The following is a 26,500-nucleotide window of genomic DNA, read 5'->3' as shown; positions in this document are numbered from 1 at the left end:
TACCATAGGAAACATTCCATGAACCTCTGAAGGTTTGCAATGTTTCCACTAGAGAAACCTTTTCAGGAACCTAGGAACCATAAATGCATTTTTACCACAAGGAATTTTTGAGGAACCCAGGAAGTTTAAAGTTGTATCCACTTCAGGAACCTTCTCAGAAACTCATGATGTTTGGGTACATTTTCAAAGCAAAAACTTTTCTAGAAATCCAGGTGATTTAAGAATATTTCTACGGTTGAACAATCTTCAGGATCCCAGGAATTTTAGACACATTTTCACTGCAGGAACCTTTTCAGGAACTCAGTTTTCAAGTGCAGTTCTACCACAAATAACTTTTCAGAGACCCAGGAACTCTAGGGGCATTTACACTGCACAAACAATTCAAGAACCTAAGTACATTAGATGTGTGCTCACAGTAGAAACCTTTCCAGGAATTGAGGAACATGTTTTATTTTAATCATCAGATCCTTTTCAGGAACTTTGGAACCTTACGCGTATCTCCACCAAAAGAACCTTTTCAGGATGCAAGTAGCAAAAAGCAAGTAACTTTTCAGGCACTTGTGATCTTTAGTGCTTTAGAAAGGTTCTTCACAGCAAGAACCTTTTCAATAACCCAGGAACTTTTAAAGTTAGTCATTTTCAGGAACTTGCAAACTTCAAGTTCACCCAGGAACTTTACGTACACTACAGGAACCTCTTCAAGGACACAATAACTTTTTATACATTTCACCACGAGAACCTTTTCAGGATGCATTTTTACAGCAAGGACCTTTGTAGAAACACAGTAACTTTAACAGCAGTTTGAGTTTTCAGGATCCCAGGAACTTCTCACCACATGAAGCTTTTCAGGAACTTGAACTTTATGCTTGTTTCCACCACAGGGACCTTTTGAGGACCTCAATCTTTACACTTCTTTCCACCAAAAGAACTTCAAGCACTTGAAGAACTTCTGTACATTTCCGGCCCCCACTAACGTTAGATACGTTTTCACTGAAGGAAATATTTTTTCACCACAGGAATTTCAGGAATCATCTTGTTTTTTTTTGTTTTTTTGTTTTTTTTAATTTTTGTTTTTTTAGAAATTGAGTAACTTTTTCAGGAACTCATTGACTTCAGATTTGTTTCCGTTTTACAAGAACTCACAAGAGTAACAAGAACTATGTTTCCACCAAAAGAACTTCACAAACTTTGAGCACATTTCCACTGCAGGAACCTTTTCCAGAACCCAAAAACTTTAGATGCGTTTTCAACACATTTTTTTTTACTAAAGGAACCTTTTCAGAAACCCAGAGATCTTAGATCCGTTTTAGCTCAGGAACCAATGAGGATTGGGTACAATTCCAAAGCAAAAACCGTCTCCGGAACCCAGGAAACGTTTCAGGAACATGTTTTTCGGACACTGTTGTACATTCGGTTATTAGTTTCCTTTATTACAGCGTTATTACAGCGATTGCATGGACTCTGGATTGGACTTATGGTCGCTATATACTAACGTGTGTTGATCATATGACATCACGACTAGCCCTTATTTATTTATTTATTTATTTATTTACTTTTTTTTTGATGCCGAGTACAGCTTACAGTTTACAATACATTGTAAAAACAGTTAAACAACATTAGCTAAGCCAGCCAACTAAACAAAAACATGCTAATATTAACTAGCTTAGCTAATGTTATCACACTAACAGGAAGAACTAGCTGTTACTAAACAGCTAAATCCAGTAGTTCATTAGCAAGCTGGGCAAACCATACTTTATTGTGGAATAATCAGTCAAGTGAACAGTGTACACTGAGAGTAACGATGTTGTTATGATGTTCTCGCCTAAGGCTAATTTGTTCACCCCCTCATAAGATCAGTACTAATGACGCCATTTACCACAACGTATACCTCATAGGAACGTAGCTCACATGAACTTTGAACTCAGACATTGTTTCTTTCACATATGAAGATTAATCCCTAAGCTTGAGTTCACACACTCTCACTGCCCAGTTCAATCACAAGTGTGTGTGTGTGTGATGATGATGATTTTCAAGTGTTTCTCAGAGAAGGAAACCTAGAATGAGAGAAGTTGCTAGTTTAGCAGGGCGATGCTTAAGCTTAGTATCACGTGCAGGGATTAAATCGGAACGCACAAAGAACAGTTTTTTTTAATTGATTGAGCATTACAGCTCACATATATACTGTACAGTCCAAAATAAGCCATTAGCAAGCCTCCTAGCAATCAATCCCCTGAGGGTTTAAAGCCCCCAGTCAGCTTGTGTGAGTTAGAGGAAGGGTTAGCAGGTGAGGTGAAGTCCTGAGGGAGGTTTTACTTTTTAATTGGGTTGGTTCTGTCCTCCTGGACTGGGAGTCTGTCACTCATAGGACATGCTAGACAAGTGAGGCAACATGGGACTCAAAAACAACAACAACAAAGCCAATGTGACCTGGCAAACACAACACAATAATCCTAACACCAATTACTGCTCTGTGAAAACAAGTGTGCAAACGTTAGCCGATGTTTCTGGACATGAGAAGACAGGAAATTTCCACTTCATTTACGTCCAGAGAAACGGCAAAGATTTCAGAACGGTAAACATGTGCAGTTACTTATTTTTTTCACTGAATGGCCACTAGAGGGCGCATCACGTCACATCACGTGTCTCAGAAGACAAGGAAACATGTTCCACTAAAATATGTGTATTAAATTTAGGATAATAACATCTCGTATATGGTGAGATACAGTACGCTAATGATACATAAGGAACAAAACACTCCAGGTTGCGTTGTTATCTGAAAATCATCAACAACATAGTGGTGCGATGAAATGGAGTCACTGTTACACACTCCAACGTTGATTATTTTCCTATAACAGCACATCCTAAAGTGTTTAATTCCTCGTATACTACAGCAACCCTAACGAATGCACTTTTTATTCATTAAAAATCCTTTTTTGTCAGGATGTATCTGGAGAATAAGAGCAATTTGGAGATGGAGATGGCTCAGACGGGAGCTCAGGGCCATCAGAAGTCCGAGGCTGTGGCGGGAAATTTTGACGAGCTGTGTCTCTTGGAAGGATTTTCCAAGAGGATAAAGACGCAGAAGCTGCTGCAGGCTGCCGCCGTGCCACCGGGACACCACATCATCTACACCGACCACCAGGAGCACAGGTATGACCACCTGCTGGGGTGCCAATACTTTAGAGAGAGCGTGAGAGAGAGAGAGATAGAGAGACCCTGATGATTTTCGCAGCATTTGTACTGCATCGTCTGGTGTAGATGATGTTCAGAGAGGGGAGAGTAGACCTGGAGATGCGCTCAGCTAATCGCACCGCTCTCTGCCGGGCTTTTACGGTCCTGGATAGAGCAGTTTTCGGACCGTACCGTGCTAAGATGCACTGAGTCAGTAAACTTTCTACGGCCCCAGTATAGAAGGTTTTCAGGATCGCTGGGGAGACCGTAAATTTCCTCAGGTGGTGTTTGATCACCTGAGCTTGAGTGTGATGAGTCCAGGTCAGGTTCTCAGAACTAATGATAATGAGTCTCCACTAATCAGATATATCTTACAGCACAGTAAAATTCTTTTCTTCACATACCCCAACATGTCAGGAAGCTGGGGTCAGAGCGCAGGGTCAGCCATGATACAGCGCCCCCTGGAGCTCAAGGGCCCAATAGTGGCAGCTTGGCAGTGCTGGGGCTTGAACCCCCGACCTTCCGATCAGTAACCCAGAGCTTTAACCCCCAAGCACTGGAGATGTGTACTCCAAGGTATCTGAAGCTGCTCACTCTCTCCACAGGGGTGACGCCGATCTCGAGTCGGGTGTAGTTCCACTTCCTTCCTGCTGCGTCTTCTCTTGTGAGAGGTGATGTGGTTAATCACGGCTAATCAACTCCAAAGAGGATTGGCGTTCAAATGCAGGGTCACATTAAGGAAGCAATAGAAGCATAGAATATGTGTGTGTGTGTGTGTGTGTGTGTGTGTGTGTGTGATGTTGTGTAAGCAGGCATCAGAGTGTGTAAGAGCTCCAGTAGAGGTTTGTGTAACACTCTTATAGGCTTAGGTGCAGCTGTGAGGTGAGTTCAGGAGAAAGCAATCAGCTCTGAGGTACAATCTGTACGAGTGTGTCTGGGATTTCACGAGTCATGTGCTCGCCGCGCTCGCTTTCTTTCCTTCTTCTTTCTTTTCTCACCTTTATCCTCTCTCTGCTTTCTCTAAATCCTCGCTTTCACAAAGCGAGGTCCGTAAAGCATATCCAAAGGGTCTGTGCGGTGTTGTTTTTTATGGGGTTTGGTATTTGGGTTGTAGAAAATTCTCAACCCGTCATTATTAAAGTTATATTTATTATTGAGTTCTTGTAGTTATTTTCCTACAACTAAACAAGTAAATAAGGTTCACTCCCATAAGTGTAAAGTTCAGGAATGAAACCATATCCAATATATGTTTGTGCATATTTAAATAATAGCTGTTTTCCTGATTCCCACTGACCCGTAACATGACTGCGAGACACAGCTGCTGCGATTGAGTGACACACACCCTCTAATGATCCTCAGCGTAGTGTCAGGGGCCGGAGCTGTCAATCAACCTCTCCTGCACAGTCCGAGAGTTTAATGATAAAGGGTCAAAGGTTACTTCAGGTACCAGAGAAGCAAGAAGTTGTGCAGCAAAAAAAAAAAATACATCTGTGACATCTGATACAGAACATGTCTTATTGCTATAAATGAAAATATCTTTATTCCACAGTGCTCTGAATTCCGGATTGTGATTGGTCAGAAGGTGTTGATTAGTTTTGTATAACAGCAGCTCTGACAGCAGTGCAGCTGCAAATCACAGCTGTATATTAATGCGCTCGTGCTAATACCTTATCGTTTCCGTAGTAAAAGCTCAATCAGCATTCTAAAAAAGTGAAAGAGAAGCTGGTGAGGGTTATACAGTAGCAGCTATAACACAAATAACAACTTGTTTAACGGATGTTAAATGGATGCTGTTGTTTAAGAAACAGTTTTTTTTTAAATTGTTGCCAAATTGCTGTTGTATAAGAGTGATGAAACACTTTTATAGGAAAATAATACATTTTGGGGTGGTAATAGGGTAGGGCAGTGGTAGCTCAGTGGTTAAAGCTGAGTCTGCTGCTCAGAAGGTCGTGAGTTCAAACCACAGCACTGCCAAGCTGCCACTGTTGGGCCCGTGAGCAGGGCCCTTAACCGTCAATTGCTCAGATGTATAAATGAGGTAAATGTAAGTCGCCCTGGATAAGGGCATCGGCCAAATACCATGAAGGTAAATGTAACAGTAATTCCATGGTAACAATAGCTGTGGTAACAGTAACTCTGTGGTAACATTAACTCGGTATTAACAGTAGCTGTGGTAACATTAACTCGGTGGTAACAGTAGCTGTGGTAACATTAACTCGGTGGTAACAGTATCTCCACGGTAACATTAGCTCTGTGGTAACAGTATCTGTGGTAACATTATCTCCACAGTAACAGTAGCTGTTACCAGTAGCTGTGGTAACATTAACTCGGTGGTAACAGTAAATCTGTGGTAACATTTACTCGGTGATAACAGTAAATCTGTGGTAACATTAACTCGGTGATAACAGTAAATCTGTGGTAACATTTACTCGGTGGTAACAGTAAATCTGTGGTAACATTAACTCGGTGGTAACAGTAAATCTGTGGTAACATTTACTCGGTGGTAACAGTAAATCTGTGGTAACATTTACTCGGTGGTAACAGTAAATCTGTGGTAACATTAACTCGGTGGTAACAGTAAATCTGTGGTAACATTTACTCGGTGATAACAGTAAATCTGTGGTAACATTAACTCGGTGGTAACAGTAAATCTGTGGTAACATTTACTCGGTGATAACAGTAAATCTGTGGTAACATTTACTCGGTGGTAACAGTAAATCTGTGGTAACATTAACTCGGTGGTAACAGTAAATCTGTGGTAACATTTACTCGGTGATAACAGTAAATCTGTGGTAACATTTACTCGGTGATAACAGTAAATCTGTGGTAACATTAACTCGGTGGTAACAGTAAATCTGTGGTAACATTTACTCGGTGATAACAGTAAATCTGTGGTAACATTTACTCGGTGGTAACAGTAAATCTGTGGTAACATTAACTCGGTGGTAACAGTAAATCTGTGGTAACATTAACTCGGTGATAACAGTAAATCTGTGGTAACATTAACTCGGTGGTAACAGTAAATCTGTGGTAACATTTACTCGGTGATAACAGTAAATCTGTGGTAACATTAACTCGGTGGTAACAGTAAATCTGTGGTAACATTAACTCGGTGGTAACAGTAAATCTGTGGTAACATTAACTCGGTGGTAACAGTAAATCTGTGGTAACATTAACTCGGTGGTAACAGTAAATCTGTGGTAACATTTACTCGGTGGTAACAGTAAATCTGTGGTAACATTTACTCGGTGGTAACAGTAAATCTGTGGTAACATTAACTCGGTGGTAACAGTAAATCTGTGGTAACATTAACTCGGTGGTAACAGTAAATCTGTGGTAACATTAACTCGGTGGTAACAGTAAATCTGTGGTAACATTTACTCGGTGGTAACAGTAAATCTGTGGTAACATTTACTCGGTGATAACAGTAAATCTGTGGTAACATTTACTCGGTGATAACAGTAAATCTGTGGTAACATTTACTCGGTGATAACAGTAAATCTGTGGTAACATTTACTCGGTGGTAACAGTAAATCTGTGGTAACATTTACTCGGTGGTAACAGTAAATCTGTGGTAACATTTACTCGGTGGTAACAGTAAATCTGTGGTAACATTTACTCGGTGGTAACAGTAAATCTGTGGTAACATTAACTCGGTGGTAACAGTATCTTTGTGGTAACAGTAACTCTGTGGTCACAGTATCTCCACAGTAACAGTAGCTGTTACCAGTAGCTGTGGTAACATTAACTCGGTGGTAACAGTAAATCTGTGGTAACATTAACTCGGTGGTAACAGTAAATCTGTGGTAACATTAACTCGGTGGTAACAGTAAATCTGTGGTAACATTAACTCGGTGGTAACAGTAGCTGTGCTAACAGTATCTTTGTGGTAACATTAACTCTGTGGTAACAGTATCTCCATGGTAACAGTAACTCATATCAACATTTCGGCACAGCTATAATAACTAACAAATTCCCTGTTTTTTTTTTTGTCGTGTCAGGCAAAACTTCAGCATGGTAAACTTGCTGAGAGGAAAGTCGAGTCACACTGAGAGATCACCACTGCTCCGCATCACTCAGGATGATGGGTAAGTTTCACTGTATCACACTTTTACTCCTAAAAAGCTTCTTTAGAACCGTTACTGGCAGAGAAACCTGCTGTTCTAGGGTTCTACTTAAACCTGTAAGAGTTCCCCCCTTTAAGGTGTTTCCGGTGATAGAGTTCACCTTGAAGTGTTATTTCCCAACATCGGGGCATTTCGGCGGAGTTCATCTCACTTGCACAAGCACAGATTTTTATAGTGATGTTTTCCTTGTGAATCGTTCTTTTGTCTCTTTTGAACCGACATTAATGAACCCTGACTAGTGAAAACCCAGACACTTATGCACACAGGTTGAAGGGAATATATTCCCCTGGGGGCAAAATCGATTCGGTTGACTTGGACATTCGGTTAACTGAAATGCGGTGGATTAGTGGTTAGCACGTTCACCTCACGCCTCCAGGGTTGTGGGTTCGACTCCCGCCGCCGCCCTTTTGTGTGCGGAGTTCGCATGTTCTCCCCGTGCTTCGGGGGTTTCCTCTGGGTATTCTGGTTAAAAAAAGTCATTTAAGTCATTAAAGAAAGATGTAAAGAATAAAAATAATTACAACGTATGCACAAAATGGTTCAAGTTCGGAGCATGGTGCATGTCTCAGGATTGACCACTGTTTGTGTGTGTGTGTGTGTGTGTGTGTGTGTGCGTAGTTTAACATACATGACCCTGCGTGACCCCGGCTTTAGCCCCGGAGACGAGTCGTGGGATGGAAGCTCGGCGGAGTTGGAGCGGAGATGTCGACTGGGGAGTGAGGTGACCAGTCTGTCCCGTTCACTGTCCACTGATAAAACTGAGAACAACTTCAAACTCTCCTCCAACCTCAGGTATTACTATACGCTTCACTGTGTGTGTCTATGTGTGTGTGTGTGTGCGTGTGTGTGTGTGTGTTTCATTGACTGATTGATTGATTGATTGATTTTCACAGAAACTGTTTTAGAGTCACGAAACTCGTGACCATCTTCATCATTGTGGTTCTCTGTACAGTAAGTCTCACACACATCACCTTCACTAATCACACCACAGCGCTGTTAAACTCTCACATCTGATTGGTCAGAAGGTGTTGATACATTTTCTCTAATAGCAGCTCGGACAGTAGCGCAGGTTTATATTGATGCACTCCTTGAAATACGTTATCGTTTCTATAGTAACAGCAGCGTATCTGTAGAATGGATAAAAATTGGAAAGAAATGTCGTTCATTCATAAATCCCAACAGCAGAGTTATAGGGTTTTCATTTCATTTGGTTTCTTTTCTTCCAAGCCGTTTTTGATCATAGCATGATGTTTCTATACAGATGTTGTCATTGTGTTATTAATATGAGTGTCTGTTACACGACCAGCTGCTGTTCAGCATATTTCCTGATCGAGACCGTCCCTGGAGGATGCTGGCCGTCTCGTCCACTTCAAGTTTCTGTATCTTTTTCCATATATGAACACGCATATGACAAATATGAGATGTCTAAAACGTCTTCAAACGTCTCCATTATTATTAACACCTTTATACTGACTGTCATTACTGCTCCTAATGCAACACGGTAACAGATGCAGCACATCTTAGGCATTTATACACAGTGCCCTCCTCTAATATCGGCACCCTCGGTAAATATGAGCTGTGAAGGCTGTGAAAAAATAATTGTCTTTATTGTTGAACCTTTTGATCTTTTGTTCGAAAAATTCACAAAAATACTCTGCTCTCATGGATATCAAAGAATTGCAAACACAACACTGGTTTATCAAAAAAAAAAAGTGTTAAATATAGGTGTGCAAGAATTATTGGCACCCTTTTAGTCAATACTTTGTGCAAGCTCCCTTTGCCGAGATAACAGCTCTGAGTCTTCTCCTATAAAGGCTGATGAGGTTGGAGAATACATGGCGAGGGATCTGAGAGCGTTCCTCCATACAGAATCTCTCCAGATCCTTCACATTTCGAGGTCCACGCTGGTGGACTCTCCTCTTCAGTTCACCCCACAGGTTTTCTATGGGGTTCAGGTCAGGGGACTGGGAGGGTCATGGCAGGACCTTGATTTTGTGGTCAGTAAACCATTTCTGTGTTGATTTTGATGATGTTTTGGATCATTGTCCTGCTGGAAGATCCAACCACGGCCCATTTGAAGCTTTCTGGCAGAGGCAGTCAGGTTTTCATTTAATATCTGTTGATATTTGATAGAGTCCATGATGCCATGTATCCTAACAAAATGTCCAGGTCCTCTGGGTGAAAAACAGCTCCAAAACATTAAAGATCCACCTCCATATTTAACCGTGGGCATGAGGTACTTTTCCATATGGCTACCTCTCTGTGTGCTCCAAAACCACCTCCGGTGTTTATTACCAAAAAGCTCTATTCTGGTTTCATCTGACCGTAGAACCCGATCCCATTTGAAGTTCCAGTAGTGTCTGCACACTGAAGACGCTCGAGTTTGTTTTTGGATGAGAGTAGAGGCTTTTTTCTTGAAACCCTTCCAAACAGCTTGTGGTGATGTAGGTGACTTCAGATTGTAGTTTTGGAGACTTTCTGACCCCAAGACACAACTAACTCCTGCAATTCTCCAGCTGTGATCCTTGGAGATTTTTATCCACTCGAACCGTCCTCTTCACAGTGTGTTGAGACGATATAGACACACGTCCAATTCCAGGTCGATTCATAACATTTCCAGTCGACTGGAACTTCTTAATCATTGCCCTGATGGTGGAAATGGGCGTTTTCAATGCTTGTGCTATTTTCTTATAGACACGCCCCATTGTGTGAAGCTCAACAACCTTTTGCCGCACATCACAGCTACATTCCTCGCTCTTACCCATTGTTATGAATCACTAAGGGAATTTGTGTTACCTCATATTTATACCCCTGTGAAACAGGAAGTCATGCTTGAACAATTTCCTGTTCCTAGTCACCCAGGTGTACTTAAAAAAACAAAACCCTAAAATATCAATGGGAATATACTTCAAATATATTTTTCTCATATGAATTCACAGGGGTGCCAATAATTGTTGCACACCTATATTTAACAAAGATATTTTTTGGATAAACCTGTGTTGCGTTTGCAATTGTTTGAGTATTTTTGTAAACCTTTTGAACAAAAGATCAAAAAGTTAAACAATAAAGACAAATTTTCACAGACTAAGAATATTTCAGCACCAATATGTGTATAATTAAAAAAAAAAATAAAAAATTTACTTTGACTTCCTGCCTGCTAACTTCACAAACTTTTAATAGAAGTGATTTTTAGAAATTTGGATGTTTTGAAATTTGGATTCTGAAATTTTTATGCCATTTTTGAGTAATAAAACCAGAATTATTTATTATTATAAATTATTTATTATTATAAATTATTTATAATAATTTTTCATTATTATTTTTGTGTGTGAAAAAAGCTGCTCGTGTGACCTGCGCAACGTAACCCTTACAACACTACCACCTAGTGGGTACAGGCTAAATATTACATTTAATTCTTATCAATAAAAACACATTTGCGATTTCAATGTTAAAATACTGTTACGCTCCTCTCATTCACTTACAAACAAGACCATTTTTTTTTTCTACCAAACTGTTCGCTAAGGCATCTTATTTTTAATTTAATTCTTTTTTTGCAGTGCAGAACTCTGTCCTCCATGTTTGTTCTTCTGGCTTGCCCCCTAAGCTGCAACCTGATTGGTCGGGAACTAAACAGTGCACGACATTATATTTATATATATATATTATTATAAATATAATAATATTAATATATAAATATATATTATAAATATTATAAATTATAAATAATAATAATAATATATATATATAAATATAATGTATGTATATATATAATTTTTTTTTTTTAATTTTTTTTTTTAGATTTGCCAGGGACTCCATCTAACCTCATTGTCCCTGTAAAAAGAAAGAAAGAAAAAAAAGATTATTATTATTATTACACATGTGTAAGCAAAAAACGTATTAATACATATAAATATGTATAATATACTGTACATGCATAGTGTGACTTATAACTGTAAGAATACCTTTTAAAGTAATTCTAAAAATAACTAAGCTCGACTGCGATTAAAGCACTTTTTTAAAGTGTCCACATTCCACCCAATTTCCGTAGGATTACATGTAAAAGGTGCGTTAATTATAGAGGGGAAAAAAACCCCACGCCTCATGTGAAAGCAGCCTGAGATTTATATCGATGAATAGAAACACCAGTTTGTCACTGATTTACTTTTAAATACTTTTCTTTTTGTGACCATAATTCCCCGAACTGAATGAATCGAGCAACCGTGGGCGTTTCCTTGACCCGCCCGACCTCACAGCCATGAACTTGACGAATTTCCGGGAAAATGCCTTGTTGAAGCTTCAGGTGGGCGGTCCATTTCAGCGTGGGATCGAGGACATTCATGCACAGGAGTACGTCGTGGTGCAGGTAGAGCAGACAGCAGAGATCTCGGCCCGCAGGAAACGAGTGCAACAGGTCAGACGTTTAAATCCATCACGTCTTAAAATCAAATCACAACATCTGACGTGTCACAGTCGAAGGTGTTGATTAATTTCCTATGAGATCAGGTCTGACAGTAGCGCAGGTGTTATTGTTCCTATAGTAACAGCTCATTCGCAGAGACGTGTACAACTGCAATTTATAAATAATTTTTTTTTTAAAAATCACTGATACGGTTGAATTGAGATATGTTTAGATATATAACATTGACGGAAATCTCCAGTGTCGGCGCTTTGTAACGCTCAGAGAAAAAGCTGTAAGTTTTCCAGCACTGTCTTATAAGAGAAATAACACTTGATGATATGTTATAGGAGATTGAATTATTACACAGTGAAGAATTAATACACAACGGGTAGTAACATAAAGGGTCAGAAATCATTTAAAGCATCTGGTATAGAATTGAAAATAAACTCAATGTTACGTAGAAAAGAAAAGAAAATGCTGCAGCATTAAGGATGAAGGTGTACAGTATGTATATTAAATTGGTGTGGACATGTTAGCTAAGTATAGCTAACGAACAAGGCTTTAATTCATGTTTTCATGCAAAAAAAAAACAAAAACAAAAAAAACAAACCAACGACGACGTTACAGTTCGATCTCGTAAACGTTTGATTGGAAGACATTCATACGGGATCAACGTATGAACACGATTACCCGTCACACTTCCGTACACGCACGACGAATCCAAAAAGTGAGAGTGTGGTGTCGAACTCAGAATACGAATAAACTCTACACTTCGTATGCCATGTACCTGATACGGAAGTGTGTTTAGAGTGACCTTTGTGTGATCCGTAGAGATATTTAGTTTATTTCGTGACTCGGGATAAATAATTTTACCGAAAAAAAAAATAAAAAGTGCTTGTGAATGATAACCCGAATGAAAAGTGACAGTGATGTATGAACAACACTCTAAATGCAAATGTCCCGCACTGCCCACAGGAGGCTGCAGTCTGGGTCTCGGCATGACACTGATTTTTTTTTCTTTGTCCCTCTGTGTTATAAGCAGGTGTTTTATAACTGGACTATACCTTTACATTCCAAAAGGAGTGACCAGATTCTCAAAACGAGGACCTTCGCGATGCTTAATGGGTACAGTTTACACACACTCAAGTTTAGTAAAGAAGTGTAACGGTGAAATTCGACATTTATTAGAAGAAGAAGAAAAAAAAATCGAAATATTGTTAATAAGTCCATGGCTGTTACATTTGAACAGGATGAGTGGAGTTGTGACGAATTACGAATTACAGACAACAAGACTGTACGTTTTTGCTACGAGCAATTCAAAGAAGTAATTTCTCCCTTCCGTCTCCTCTTCAGGAGGTAAAGTGCTGCTCAATTGAGTTACACTGACGTGTCCAGTCTAAACCCTTCAACTTTCCCCCTGATGAAGTCCTGTGTTGAGGTGGAAGTGTGTTTTGGATCGTTGTCTTGCTGCATGATGAAGTTCCTCCTGATTCATTCGGATGCATTTCTCTGTAAACTGTCAGACAGGATGTTCCTGTAAACTTCTGAATTCAATCTGCTGCTACCATCATGAGTTCATCATCAATAAAGATTAGCGAGAACGTTCCAGAAGCAGCCGTGCAAGCCCAAGCCATGACGCTACCTCCACCATGTTTCACAGATCAGCTTGTATGTTCTGGATCATGAGCAGATCCTTTCTTTCTCCACACTTCGGCCTTCCCGTCACATTGAAGGTTATTTCTTTGAAGAGGTTGATCTTGGTTCGAGAACTTTTGTGGCTCGTTTCTGTATTTCTTTGCAAAGTCCAATTTGGCGTTCTGATTCTGGTTTGCATCTTGTGGTACGGCGTCTGTATTTCTGCTCTCGAAGTCTTCAAACCGTGGATGGTGAGACCTTCACCCTGCCCTGTGGAGGATGTTGGTGATGTCACTGACTGTTGCTTTTGGGTTTTTCTTCACAGCTTCTTCACATGTTTCGGTCAGCAACTGCAGTCGTTTTCTTTTTCCGGCCCGTTCAATGTCTGGTTGTTCGGTACGCCAGTAGTTTCTGTCTTTTTGAAGACATTCCAAATGGTTGTATTGGCTATCCCTGATATTTGTGCGACGCCTCTGATTGATTTTCCGTCTTCTCTCAGCTTCAAAATGGCTCGCTTTTCTCCCGTAGACAGCTCTCTGATCTTCATGTTGGTTTAACCTTTTAGCAACAAATGCAGTCTTTACAGGTGAAACTGAAGCCTAAAACCAAGAGTAGACGTTCAGAGCTATTTATTGTTTAAACACTCAATCGAACAGGACACAGCTGGGTAACAAGGAACACCCGTCAGCCACATGTTCCAATATTTTTGCTCACCTACAAATTGGTCGGTCTGACACAAAATGTGCTGCGTTCTATATATAAATCCACATATCTACATATAAACACCAGCAAATAAACGCTGAAATTCTAAACTCTTCTTCTTCTCATGTTCATCTTTTGATTTCAAACCCAAACGTCTCCAGTCTACAGCAAAAACAAATCAATTGGCCTCGCCGTTCCAATAGTTTCAGAGGGGACTGTTTGCTTTGCTTGTCTTTCTTTATGTTGCGCAATCAGATCAGCATGCTCATGGTCCCATTTAGCTCCACAGTTATTACTGCACCAATTCTTGCACTGGCAGGAATCACAGAGGATATGGCAGTTAATTGCAGGGTTGCCAGGTTTGCTCTTTATTTATTAATTTGTTTATTATTATTATTATTATTTTTTCATCTAATTGGACTATATTCCAAGATCATCTTTTATAGCAAGTGATTGGAATTCAATCTTATAGGTCTAATGCATTTCTGCAAACAAAGGTTAGGTGTAAAGTGCAGACAGTGTGCCTATGATGTACAGAACCGTTTCTGTCATAAGATATATTGTAAAGATTGGGAGAGGGTAAGGGGGATTATGGAGTGAATAATGTCCATACATCAGAAATGTGACCTGGTCTCCTATTCAAAAGCTAAGAAAAAAAAATCTGTCTCACTTTTCCAATGGCTGAATTTTTTTGGGCTAAACCTGCCAACCCTGCTTAATAATATACCCTTGAACACAATTTGAGCAAAGGTATGTCTAATACCGCTCAAAACGAGCTGCTAGACTGTAATCTGGATGACTGCCGTAAATTACAGGTTTACTCTAAAATTTCACTAGATAGTGGCCTGTAGTATAAATCACATACGATAGCCTCTCCACTTTCCTCCACCACTTTGTTTGAGTACATCTGGTACATTTCAAATACACTGTCATGTTCTGAGCTACAGAATGCCATTGGCTGGAATTGAAAACACCGACACAATAATAAAATGAACTCATAACAGGCCCTTAATTAGGTCCAACAGGTCAAGACATGAATCCTTTCAAGCATACATTATTTTTTAAAAAAATATCCAGATTCTTTAGATTTGCTCATTTTACTCATTATTGCATGTTATGTGAATTTGGACTTTTTCTCAGTATCACTTGGATTATAGGAATACCGTGAGCAAAAATGTTCCGGTGTGTTCATAAAACAAAAAATAGTTACCATCCATGAAATATTTAATATTTAATCCCGATGACCGACATAGAAAATATCATTGTTGAACAAAATATAGTAATAGACCCCTTTGGTGTTTGTAAATGAAAAGAGATGCGTGTACAGTATGGGGACAAAGAGAAACGAGTAGTCTAGTGACCTGGTGCTGTTGGGTATAATCTGACTGAAGAATCTATCAAAATTTTATTTAGGAATTGGATTGACATTAGCGAAAATGTGCATTACATTCCATTACAGTGCATTAGCCACTATTGTCAGAGCCACTTATTATTATGGATTAGCACTAAAATGCTAAGCGGTGCTCTAGCCTGCAGTGACCAGCCATTATATATATACATTATATATATATAATATTATATTTTTACACACACACACACACACACACACACACACATCTCATAGAAGCTCTGAGAGAAAATGAAAGCGAACTAGTCTCTTGATGATGACAACGTTGTTACTGAGGTAGAAAAATGATCTTTAATGAAAAAAATATCCACTAATTTTAATAATATAAATCTTGTGCTTTGTCCAGAGCTCCAATCCAGATTAACGTGCAGGCCTTCCTGCGGGACAATCAGGTGGTTCCTCTGTCCATGACTCACCAGGCGCTTTCTCTTCGAGTGGAAACTCAGGTGCTCATCGCTGGACTTATCCTGGCTGGAGTTTATGTGTTGATCATTTTCGAGGTAAAGTGACCAGTCTTCAGTCTGACTTCATGGCTTATGAACTGTTTTATGCTTACAACCCCCCCCCCCACCACCCCCCACCCCCCACCACCAAAATACATGGTAACATTTAAAGCCATTTGCAGTATATACATATATAACATACGAAATATATATGATAATGCTGCAGTGCTGCAGTTCACCACTAGTGGGCACTCAGAACTCTTGCAGGTTTCAGTGGGATGTACTGCTTACAGACTTACAGGGAAGACAAATTCCTTTAAACTAAACTGATTTATATATATATATATATATATATATATATATATATATATATATATATATATATATATATACACTACTTATGAGAACACTGCAAAACACTTCCTGTAGCTATTACTGTACATTTCCAACAGTTAATTACAAGTTTCAACTAAAGACGAATGCAGGCGTTAATTATTTCCTTAACATTATTCATGGTATTAATTTGTTAAATTATGCTTTCAAGTCAGTTCTGATGGAATAAAAAGCCCACAGTTGTGAAGGAGAAGCTTTGAGTCAGTGTGACTGCCCGCTGATCCTACACTTACCTCCTGCTTCTAATTAATCATCCTCAGATCAGACGGATGGCGTTTTATTAAAATGTTATCAAACACGTGAGTGAACATCTCGAGCAGGCCGGAGGGGTCAGGAGACAGCGAGAGTTCCACTGAAACTGCCATGTCATGCAGAAAGTCTGTGTGGGTGCTCATAATGAATCAGTGTCACAGACTCGCTCAGATCAGCACCAGGATACAGAGGAACAATAACAGTGTTCAAGATGCAGTGGGTACAATTTGGGTTTGAGTGGTTTAAGGCTGAAGTACAAAAACATTGTAGTGATTTGTTTACTGCTTGACCCCACTTCCCAAAGATGTCCATTTTCATGCAGCTCCACCTCCTATCCATGTTCGTGTACATGAAACTCCACCTCTCATCCATATTCATATTAGTTATTAGTGGTATACGAAGCTCTGCTTCATATCCATTACCATGTGCACCAAGCCTCGCCTCCCATACAAGTCCACATACATGAAGCTCCGCCTCCTATACAAGTCCACATACATGAAGCCTCACCTCCTATACAAGTCCACAGACATGAAGCTCCGCCTCCTATATAAGTTCATGTACATGAAGCCCCGCCTCCTATACAAGTCAACATACATGAAGCCCCACCTCCTACCTATGTCCGTGTACATGAAGCGCCACCTCTCATCCATATTCATGTATATGAATCCCTGCTTTTTATCCGTGACTATGTACACCAAGCTCCGCCTCCTATACAAGTCCACGTACATGAAGCTCCGCCTCCTATACAAATCCACATACATGAAGCCTCACCTCCTATACAAGTCCACAGACATGAAGCTCCGCCTCCTATATAAGTTCATGTACATGAAGCCCCGCCTCCTATACAAGTCAACATACATGAAGCCCTGCCTCTCATACAAATCCATGTACATGAAGTCCCTCCTCTCATCCTTGTCCATGTACAGTACTTGAAGCCCTGCCTTCCATGCATTTTCATGTTTACATGAAGCCCCGCCTTTCATCCGTGTTTATGTACAATACTTGAACCCCCATCTCTCATTATTGTCCATGTAGAACACTTGAAGCCCCGCCCCTCATCCTCTTACACTTATATAGCACTATATATACTAAGCCCCACTTCCAATATACGTCCATGTACACTAAGCCCCGCGTCCCCTTCATGTCCACAAACATGAAGCCCCGCCTCTCATACATGTCCATATGTGCCAAACCCCACCTCCTTTTTTGTCCATGCACATTAAGCCCCGCCTCTCACCCCACTTTAGCTAACTATATCATGGGTTATTTTGTGTAGCTTCAAGACCTAAAATCCAGATTGTTCCAGGTGGTACCATGACAAAATATTAACTGCACTGTAAATATAAAAACTACCAAAAGTCCTGTTTAGAATTCAACGCCGCTGTGGTATAAATAACGAGTGCATAAGTAAATATGAATATAAATAAGCCTATAATGAGTGCACACAGTAACACAGTGAAGCTAGGCGTTTTTATAAGCAGCTTAAAAATATGGATATTTGTTGCAAAATGAGCCAGTGCCTGAAATCAGAGAAACCTTTAGCATTGAATATTTATGAATATTTATGAATATTTATGCGCGTTAAATGACACATAAATAATGCATGTTGGATTTCTTACACCAGACACCTTTTAAACAGCTTCATCGTGCTTTATGGAATATTCATGACCGTGGAAATCTTTCCAGTCCGAGTACCGGGAGTACGATCTTGCCGTCTCGGAAAAATCTGAAATAAGAGTTAAAACAGTCCGTACCGTATTCTGGGGAGGATCAGACATTTTGTGGTCTCTTTAGGATCGTCATGCTTGACGGCTTAAATGGAATTTTATGGGCAGAAACACACACACACACACACACACACACACACACACACACACAGTAAATGCTGTTCTATAAAAGCGTCAGAAAAACACTCCACACTTTTTGTGTCCCCCCCCCCGTAGATATTGTGCTTGAAAGACAGAAAACCGTAATTTTTCCGAATGACACATGCCACTCTGTGATGAGGCGTCCATCTTGGATGATTACAGTGATTTTGTCTGTATGAGAGCGGCTTCTCTGGATTTAAGCACAGGCAGAGCGTGTCTTTGGGACATTGTGTTTGATAGAACATAAAAGAGCGAGATATTTCAGAGGAGCATTCAAAGTGGGAAAGTGAGTCATCACGCTAGCACTCTTTTCCAAATTGCCCACCGTTTATTGTTCATCTCAAAACGGAGACGATAGAAACAAATAAAATAAATAAATAAGATAAATAAAAAGAAACAGTATGGAACGCCAAGGTGCTGAAATTTGACATTGTAAATTTAAACATACGTGACCAATTCTTCGTCGTGAAAGTTATTACGACAAAATAACAACAACCGTCTCCCATAAGGCTGCGTAAGACATACGTAAGCCCTTTATGACGTCCGTCATAAATATTGTGTATGCGCTGTTATACAAAGCGTATTCCAGTCTCGAGTCCAACGTTCCAACGATTTAAACGATCGGGAAAAGGTTTGCGTGCATTAACTACATGTTTATTTAATATTTCATATATATATATATATTTTATCTGATCTTTGGTAGGTTTTAAAGCTTGTATTTAAAGTATATATTTTTGAATCCAATCCACACTGATGATGATTTTTTGATTTCAAGTTGACGTAACGCTTGATTCGTGTGGCATAAGATCGTCGAGAGACATATTAGAATGTTACGTCAGCTGACTTTGTAGCTTAGAGCACGTTCTGTTATGTCAAAGATGACAACAATATCGATATGGAGCTCTACTTTAAGCTTGGAGAAAATGCACATAACTGTCTTTACGGTGTCATAACAACCTTATGTCCACAAAATGCTATTTTGCGCGACTCGGGTACTGTTTCAGCTGGACGTAATTGAGGAAAACGATTAACATAAGTCCTGAGGCAAGTGTCCATCCATCCATCCATCCATCTTCTATAGCGCTTATCCTTCTCAGGGTCACGGGGAACCTGGAGCCTATCCCAGGGAGCATGGGGCACGAGGCGGGGTACACCCTGGACAGGGTGCCAATCCATCGCAGGGCACAATCACACACACACTCACACACCCATTCATACACTACAGACACTTTGGACACGCCAATCAGCCTACCATGCATGTCTTTGGACTGGGGGAGGAAACCGGAGTACCCGGAGGAAACCCCCACAGCACAGGGAGAACATGCAAACTCCGCACACACAGGGCCACGGTGGGAATCGGACCCCCGACCCTGGAGGTGTGAGGCGAACGTGCTGACCACGTTCTGTAACTGTAATTACAGTGTCATAACGTGGTCATAAGCATTTCTAAAAATCTTATAAACAAGAATATTCACTGCTGAGCTAAAGCATTAGTTGTTGTGACTTTTAGCCTGGAAAATGTCGTCAACAATCGATGTCAGTTTTATACTGTCCAAAAAAAAAAGTGTAGAAAACTGCTTTAGTTGTCCAGTGTCCATGAGCCCTCAAGTGTATGGAAGTGTATGGAAAAAGGGTACACATGGGAATCTTTAAAAAGTATTTGTGTTTGTTTGTTTGTTTGTTTACATTTTTCTTCGCCTTTTCTATTGCTGTTTTTTTTTCCAACTCTTGCTTTCTTCCAAAATCCCCCCCCCACCCCCCCCCCCCCCCGGGTTTTTAAAGTGGCTTTAATAGTCAATAAAATTGTACGTTTATATTTTGCTACTTTTGTCTTCCTGTAGATCGTACACCGTACCCTGGCGGCCATGTTGGGATCTCTGGCCGCTCTGGCAGCTCTCGCCTACATCGGAGACGTACGTGTGGTTTTGTTCATCATTACACACTGAAACATGCTTACAATAACTTTTTTAGTTATTTTTTTTCTTTTTATAACTTTACAAGTTGTTATGTTGGTGTTTTTTTTTTCTGATGAAGATCACTCACCTACAGTTCTCTATTTTACCTTAATTACCTTAATTAATGAATTATACCTTAATTATCTACATTAATCAATGCCTCCTCATGTGATTCACTTACATTAATAAATGACTCCTTGAATGATTCACTTACATTAATAAAATCACTCTTCAGGTCATTTATTATATTTTCTATTCTAATTGACGCCGCATGTGATTCACTTACATTAATAAATGACTCCTTGAATGATTCACTTACATTAATAAAATCACTCTTCAGGTCATTTATTATATTTTCTATTCTAATTGACGCCTCATGTTATTCACTTACATTAATAAAAGGCTCGTCACTTGAGTCACTTGACTCATCACATGATTTATTAACATTAATAAGTGACTCCTCAGGTGATTCATTTACATTAATAAATGGTTCTTCACGTGATTCACTTACATTAATAAATTAAGTATCGTGATTATTTAGATTAATAAATGACTCTTTGAGTGATTCACTTACATTACTCAATGACTCATCACGTGATTCACTTACATTAATAAATTAAGTATCGTGATTATTTAGATTAATAAATGACTCTTTGAGTGATTCACTTACATTACTCAATGACTCATCACGTGATTTATTTACATTAATAAATTAAGTATCGTGATTATTTAGATTAATAAATGACTCTTTGAGTGATTCACTTACATTACTCAATGACTCATCACGTGATTTATTTACATTAATAAATTAAGTATCGTGATTATTTATATTACTAAATGACTCTTTGAGTGATTCACTTACATTACTCAATGACTCATCACGTGATTTATTTACATTAATAAATGACTCCATGCGTGATTCACTCACATTAATAAATTACTTCTGGAGTTATTTGATTCTTCTTTAAACCGTAAAACATGCTTAAAACTATTTATTTGTTTATAATTATAATAATAATAATTTTTTAAAACCTTCTAAACCCAGCAGCAGTGATGTTATTCTGAAAGCATCATCAGTGATGTAACAGTGTTATAATTTCTGATGAAGACCACTCGGGTGACGGAAGTGAAGTGATGATGAGAGTGAGAATAAATTTACATGCCACCTCAGTGAGTAGTACGATGGAGAAATGAGCGGTCATGGACGTCACGCTGTTGTGATGGAGACAATAAATATTTACGTTAATGGACAGGAAGGTTTTAGTGAACAGAGAACTGAGCTGTAATTACTGCGAGTGTTTTAGAGTAATGCGTTATTTACATGAAAGTAGTTGATAAAAACAGTAAAGCTGAATCAGTGTGTTATAGACCACATGAGCATGTAATATCACCCTGGTGATGGAGTGAGTCTCTGACTGGACGATTACAGCTCTGCAGCTTTTGTTTTTTTTCCCCTTTTTTTTATATTAAAGTTTAAGGAACATTGTTTTGTTCCTCTTCTCTATCTTTACAGATATTTAACATCTCTCCTTTTTATTCAAAAATTGTTTAGTTCCTTTTATTTAGTTTAAATTTAGTTTCATTAAATTTTTTTTCTTTTTCTTCAACATAATTTCCTTTTGTAGTTAGTATGTTTTAAAGTTGTCTTTTTTAATTTTAATTGTAAAGTTTTAAGTCTTCAAATATTTATTGATTTCTTTCTCTTTATTTTCTTTCCTTATTTAAATATTTCACATTTAATATATAATATTTTTTCTTTTTCTTTTTCTTGTTCATTTAAAATTTTGTTTTTTTTACTTTTTTTCATTTTCTTTTTAAAACTTTTTTTCTTTCTTTCTTTGTTTTTCTTTCTTTTCCTCTTTTAATTTATTATTTTTGACTGTCCCTCTCTTTGGGGTTTAGCCTTTAATAGACCATTAAAATATAGCTTCATAATATATTGCTAACAATCTCTGTGTGTGTGTGTGTGTGTGTGTGTCTGTGTGCTTCCTGCAGAGGCCCAGTCTGATGACGGTTGTAGAGTGGATCGACTTTGAAACGCTAGCCTTGTTATTTGGCATGGTGAGCAAGCACACTTTTGAGTGATTCACTTACATTAATATATGACTCTGCGAGTAATTCACTTACATTGTTACATGACTCCTCTGAGTGATTCACTTACATTAATAAATGACTCATTGAGCAATTCATTTACATTAATAAATGACTCATTGAGTGATTCACTTACATTAATAAAGGACTCCTCGAGTGATTCACTTACATTAATAAATGACTCCTTGAGTGATTCACTTACATTAATAAATGACTCATTGAGCAATTCATTTACATTATTAAATGTCTCATTGAGTGATTCACTTACAATAAATTGTGAAATGACTCCTTGAGTGATTCACTTACATTAATAAATGACTCATTGAGTGATTCACTTACATTAATAAATGACTCATTGAATGATTAACTTACATTAATAAATGACTCATTGAGCAATTCATTTACATTATTAAATGACTCATTGAGTGATTCACTTACAATAAATTGTGAAATGACTCCTTGAGTGATTCACTTACATTACTAAATGACTCATTGAGTGATTCACTTGCATTAATTTATGACTCATTGAATGATTAACTTACATTAATAAATGACTCATTGAGTGATTCAATTACATTATTAAATGACTCCTTGAGTGATTCACTTACATTAATAAAGGACTCCTTGAGTGATTCACTTACATTTTTTGCAGTTTTTAGTCCTGTAACTGAATAACACTGTTATTTATTATTTTATTTATTTATTTTTTTTAGGTAAAATGGAGTTAAATATGTGAGTTTAAGGGGTTAAAGTAAATCCTCTACCAGGCCAGAAATCAGTGTTGAGTCTAACGAAGCTTGAAATTGTTTTTCTTTATTTTCTTTCCTTCTTTTAGACCTGATTCGACATGTAATTTTCTTTAATGTGCTAATGCAAACCACAACCCCTTAGCAACAACTCAAGTCATACACTTTGGTCCTGGATAAGATCTTTATGTTGCCACGGAAACAAACGCATCCAACCAACACTCATGCAAACATACATTAGGAAACATTTTTTTTTTTTTAGAGGAAATGAAAGAAAATTCTGGGGATTAGAAATAAAACGAAATGAATCGCAGCATGGTTTAACTCGGGCATCTACAGATAATGGAGTACAAATGTTTGCACACCCTTATGATAAAATGAAGAAAAACAGACATTTATATTATAACAACACAGTATTCGACGAGTTTGGTTGCACAGATTTGTCCTTCCTTAGCAATAAAAATGGTTGTAATTATGTTACGTGGTCTTCTGTGTGTGATAAACATCCTCTAATAACTTTATAACTGCCTCCAACTCTTTTACATCATCTCAACAGCTTCTGGATCCTCTCATATCTGATACTCAGCCCCATCAAACATATTTTGGACAGCTGTCGAATATATTTTTGAAAAACAGAAATAAATATCATGGATTTAATCATATGCACTTAAATGATATATATAAAAAAAACCTTAATATCCTTCAATTACGGCTTTTCCAAAGCTCACAAATGTGCTGTTTTAATTACACCATATTAATAAAACAGTCAAAGACTTAAAGCTCCGCCCACTTCACAATCACTTCATGTCCTAGTGTATCTCTGAATAGCACGTAGTTAAGGTTTTATAATATACACTTCAATTTCCTAAACATTAAACCAGAGGATTTGAACAAAATGTTAGTAAATGTTAGATTGATGTTAGATTTTGTAACGTAGTGTTTTATCGATTAAACAATAACAAATGGAGTCGTTCAGCCGCTCAAAAATGAAGAAAAGCGGAGAGAAATAAATGTAATAAATGGTGAAAGAGTGCACGTCCTGTTGCATACACCCACATTTCATTTTCAGAAATGTCATTATATTGTGGATGAATTATATTTAATTCGATGGGAAATTTTCATCCTTAATAAATTGTTCTGTAAAAGTCCCGGGCTTAGGCACGGTGCAGGAGGAACGCCGAGGTTTAAAAACATTGTGACTTTGACATTTTATTCTCACTTTCAGATGATTTTGGTGGCCATTTTTTCAGACACTGGCTTCTTCGATTATTGTGCGGTTAAGGTGAGTTTATTCATTTATTTAAAAAAAAGTTTATATATATATATTTGAATGAATATCATATTTACCACCTCCATTTTCAAATCCTGTATGGGGTTCAGGTTCTGTCAAGGACAATCGAACATGAACGTGATGCTGAAATAATAATAATAATAATAATAATAATAATAATAATAATAATAACAATAATAATAATATTTTATACAAGTAAAATGCTGATCAAAAGGCTTTACAGAGTGAGAAACCAAAAAAGGGAGTAAAAAATAAAATAGTCAAATAATAAAAGTGTAACAGATAGTAGTAATGACGGAAGGAACAAAATAATAACATAAAATATTTAATAAAAAGTATGTAAAATAGAAAAATAGTCTAAAATTAAAATAATTTAAAAATAACAAAAAAAAGTATCCTAATAATAAAAGTAAGGCAAATAATCAGTTACATTTTTTAAATCAGTTTGTTTGTTGCTGGTTTTTATTTAAATTAAAAAAAAAAAAAAAAAAAAAAGCAGTGATAGATCTGGCACTAATCACAAATCACAACATGTCTGGAGAAAAACTCGGGACGTGATGATCGCGTGATGCTGTAAACGTCATCGTCACGTAAACACGAGCCGTGTGTTTATTCATGCCTTCGAAATTCCCATAATTCCCTCTGATCCACACTTTTAAAAATAAAAGGTTCTTAATCAGAACCGAAAAGGGTTTTTGTTTTCAGCCTGACGCCGTAGGAGAACCCCGTTGCACAAGTTGCACAAAGAACCTTTTACTCTCAAGTTCTTTCCGAGAACCATCTATTCAGTGGACCTTTAAATAAAGAACCCAGAAATGCTTCTTCACAGCAGGGCCAGAAGGAACCCTGTTATCAGACGTTCTCTAAAAAATAAACCCTAGTTAGTGCTTTAAGGAACCAGAGTAAGGTTCTTACGAGAGATGCCTGCCAGGCGAACCTTTTCCAGTCCCACAATGAACCTTACATATACTGTTGGGTTCACGTTAACCTGTCACGCTATGATACCATGAGGAACCCATACACTGCTCTGAAGAACCTATAACGAACCATCTTTAATCTCCAAAGAACCGTATAGCTCAGCTCAACAACCTTATACAATGAAAAAATGCTTCTTGAGAAGAAGAAGGTTCTGTGCAGAATCGATGGTGCTGTGAAGAACCATTGAAGAACTTTTATTTTTAAGCGTGTAGGTGACTCTGTGCTTTATGATCTAGATTAGAGTTTAGATTAGAGATGAATATGGGGATAGAGTGTAGAATGAACTCGGCCCTGAATGATGGAGAGGAGTATAAACGACAGAGGGAAAGTGGGTTAAACATGATGAAAGACTTGGAAATGCATCAGTCATGCCCGAGGGAGGCTGTGATGGAAATCTATGTGCTGCATTTAAAACCCGCGTAAAGAGGTTACGTTTTCACAACAGATTACGCAGACACAACGTCTGTCTTTTTTTTTTTTTTTTATAAACAGAATATTAAATATACCAGAAATGATTTCATGATGAAATCCTGGTGGGTGTCTTACATGTTCTGGACACTGTGTGTGTGTGTGTGTGTGTGTGTGTGTGTGTGTGTGTGTGTGTCTCACCACACGGATCAAATTTAATTTGTGAGATGTGACATCACAGGTGGATTTGGCGCGGCACTGTGGTGCTCCTCGATTAGGACGACGCCAAACAGACAGACAGATACGAAGGGTTTCCATGGCGACCGCATCGCACGGTCTGTCTCTCTGGCTGCATGAAAGCGAGCGTGAAATACTCTTTAGTCCTACCCTGCGCACTCAGATGAAGAAACTCTCCCGCCAAGTGTTTAGTGTTTCAAAGGAACACTCCAGGAATGTATATCCTGAAATGTAATCTTCGTAAAGTGAGAAAAGAAGACAAAAGCTCCAAACTCACTTCAAATCTAAGCGCAGATGTTGGATCCTAACAGTTCTGTTACGTCGCTCACGCACCAGCGCCTCATTTTTCACCCAGAAGAAATAATAATACTAATAATACTAATAATAATAATAATA

The 26,500-nt window shown here is 38.3% G+C and overlaps 1 protein-coding gene across 2 annotated transcripts in view; it reads left to right on the top strand.

Moving 5' to 3' along the window:
- The window catches only part of oca2 (oculocutaneous albinism II), a 115,185-nt gene that overhangs the window by 6,682 nt on the left and 82,003 nt on the right, over positions 1-26,500 (top strand). The window contains exons 2-12 of one of the 2 annotated variants that reach the window (XM_053635913.1): positions 2,941-3,150; positions 7,173-7,259; positions 7,917-8,090; positions 8,192-8,249; positions 8,605-8,677; positions 11,552-11,709; positions 12,740-12,822; positions 15,789-15,942; positions 20,240-20,311; positions 22,349-22,414; positions 24,416-24,472. In XM_053635913.1, the coding sequence (XP_053491888.1) occupies positions 2,942-3,150; positions 7,173-7,259; positions 7,917-8,090; positions 8,192-8,249; positions 8,605-8,677; positions 11,552-11,709; positions 12,740-12,822; positions 15,789-15,942; positions 20,240-20,311; positions 22,349-22,414; positions 24,416-24,472 (1,191 nt within the window). In that variant the 5' untranslated portion in view covers position 2,941. Of the gene's footprint in view, positions 1-2,940; positions 3,151-7,172; positions 7,260-7,916; positions 8,091-8,191; positions 8,250-8,604; positions 8,678-11,551; positions 11,710-12,736; positions 12,823-15,788; positions 15,943-20,239; positions 20,312-22,348; positions 22,415-24,415; positions 24,473-26,500 lie in introns of both variants that reach the window. The other variant, XM_053635912.1, reaches the window with a different exon arrangement.

Source organism: Ictalurus furcatus, chromosome 11 (genome assembly GCF_023375685.1).
Source record: "Ictalurus furcatus strain D&B chromosome 11, Billie_1.0, whole genome shotgun sequence".
NCBI classification, from domain to species: Eukaryota; Metazoa; Chordata; class Actinopteri; order Siluriformes; family Ictaluridae; genus Ictalurus; species Ictalurus furcatus.
Note: the sequence above shows the minus strand (reverse complement) of the source record. Positions and strands in the feature narration are given on the sequence as shown.